This window comes from Coturnix japonica, unplaced genomic scaffold (assembly GCF_001577835.2).
Source record: "Coturnix japonica isolate 7356 unplaced genomic scaffold, Coturnix japonica 2.1 chrUnrandom487, whole genome shotgun sequence".
Classification (NCBI taxonomy): domain Eukaryota; kingdom Metazoa; phylum Chordata; class Aves; order Galliformes; family Phasianidae; genus Coturnix; species Coturnix japonica.
Window position 1 is genome coordinate 116,060 of NW_015439882.1, and position 924 is coordinate 116,983.

General features: G+C 60.3%; 1 protein-coding gene across 1 annotated transcript in view; it reads left to right on the forward strand.

The window, feature by feature from the left end:
* Positions 1–311: 311 nt before the first annotated feature.
* B9D2 (B9 domain containing 2) overlaps positions 312–924 on the forward strand; it is a 5,652-nt gene continuing 5,039 nt past the window's right edge. Inside the window, exons 1-2 of the mRNA XM_032441683.1 lie at positions 312–464; positions 557–709. Coding sequence (XP_032297574.1) covers positions 377–464; positions 557–709 — 241 coding nt within the window. The 5' untranslated portion in view covers positions 312–376. The remainder of the gene's footprint in view (positions 465–556; positions 710–924) is intronic.

The following is a 924-nucleotide window of genomic DNA, read 5'->3' on the forward strand; positions in this document are numbered from 1 at the left end:
GACAAACAGGTGGGGGTTATGGGGGGCAATGGGGGACAGTGGGGGTTAATGGTGTATAATGGGAGGTTATGGGGGCAGTGAGGGAGTTATGGGGCCTAGTGGGGGGCTATGGGGGGCAGTGGGGGTTAATGGGCTATAGTGGGGGGTTATGGGGGGAATAGGTACAGTGGGGGTTAATAGGATATAGTGGAAGGTTATGGGGGGACAATGGGTACTAATGGGTGCAGTGGGGGCTTATGGGGTGAGCTGTGGGGTCAGTGGGGTGACAATAGGGATAATGGGGGGGCAGTGGTCCCATTGTCCCTATGGGGGGGGTGGGAAGGGTCCCATTGTCCTTTTGGGGTGGGGGTCCCATTGTGTCCCCCCCCCTCAGGCCATGGCAGAGGTTCACGTCATTGGGCAGCTGTTGGGAGCCAGCGGCTTCTCCCAGCGCCGCCTCTTCTGCAAGTGGGGGCTGCATGCAGGTGAGTTGGGGGGGGTCTGACCCACACTGTGACCCACACTGTGACCCACCCTGTGACTGTGACCCACATTAATGTCCCCTCCCCCCTTCTAGGAAATGCCTGGAAGGTGCTGGGGGGGCTTCGTGAGGGGCAGACGCAGGTGGACGACCCCCAGGCAGACGACATGGCGCATTGGTGCCACCCCCTCGACGTCCACTTTGCCACCAAAGGGCTGCAGGGTGAGACCCCACAGCTGCCCCACAATAGCCCCATATCCCCACCTCCCCACACCATCCCCCTATCCCCATTCTGTCCCCCTATGCCCCCTCTGTCCCCCTATACCCCCTCTTTGTCCTCCCCTTATCTCAGACCCCCCCCTTATCTCACCCCTATCCCCCCTTATCTCAGACCCCCCCTTATACCCCTCTTTACTCAACCCCCCCTTATATCAGCCTCCCCCTTAACCCCCCCATTATCCCAA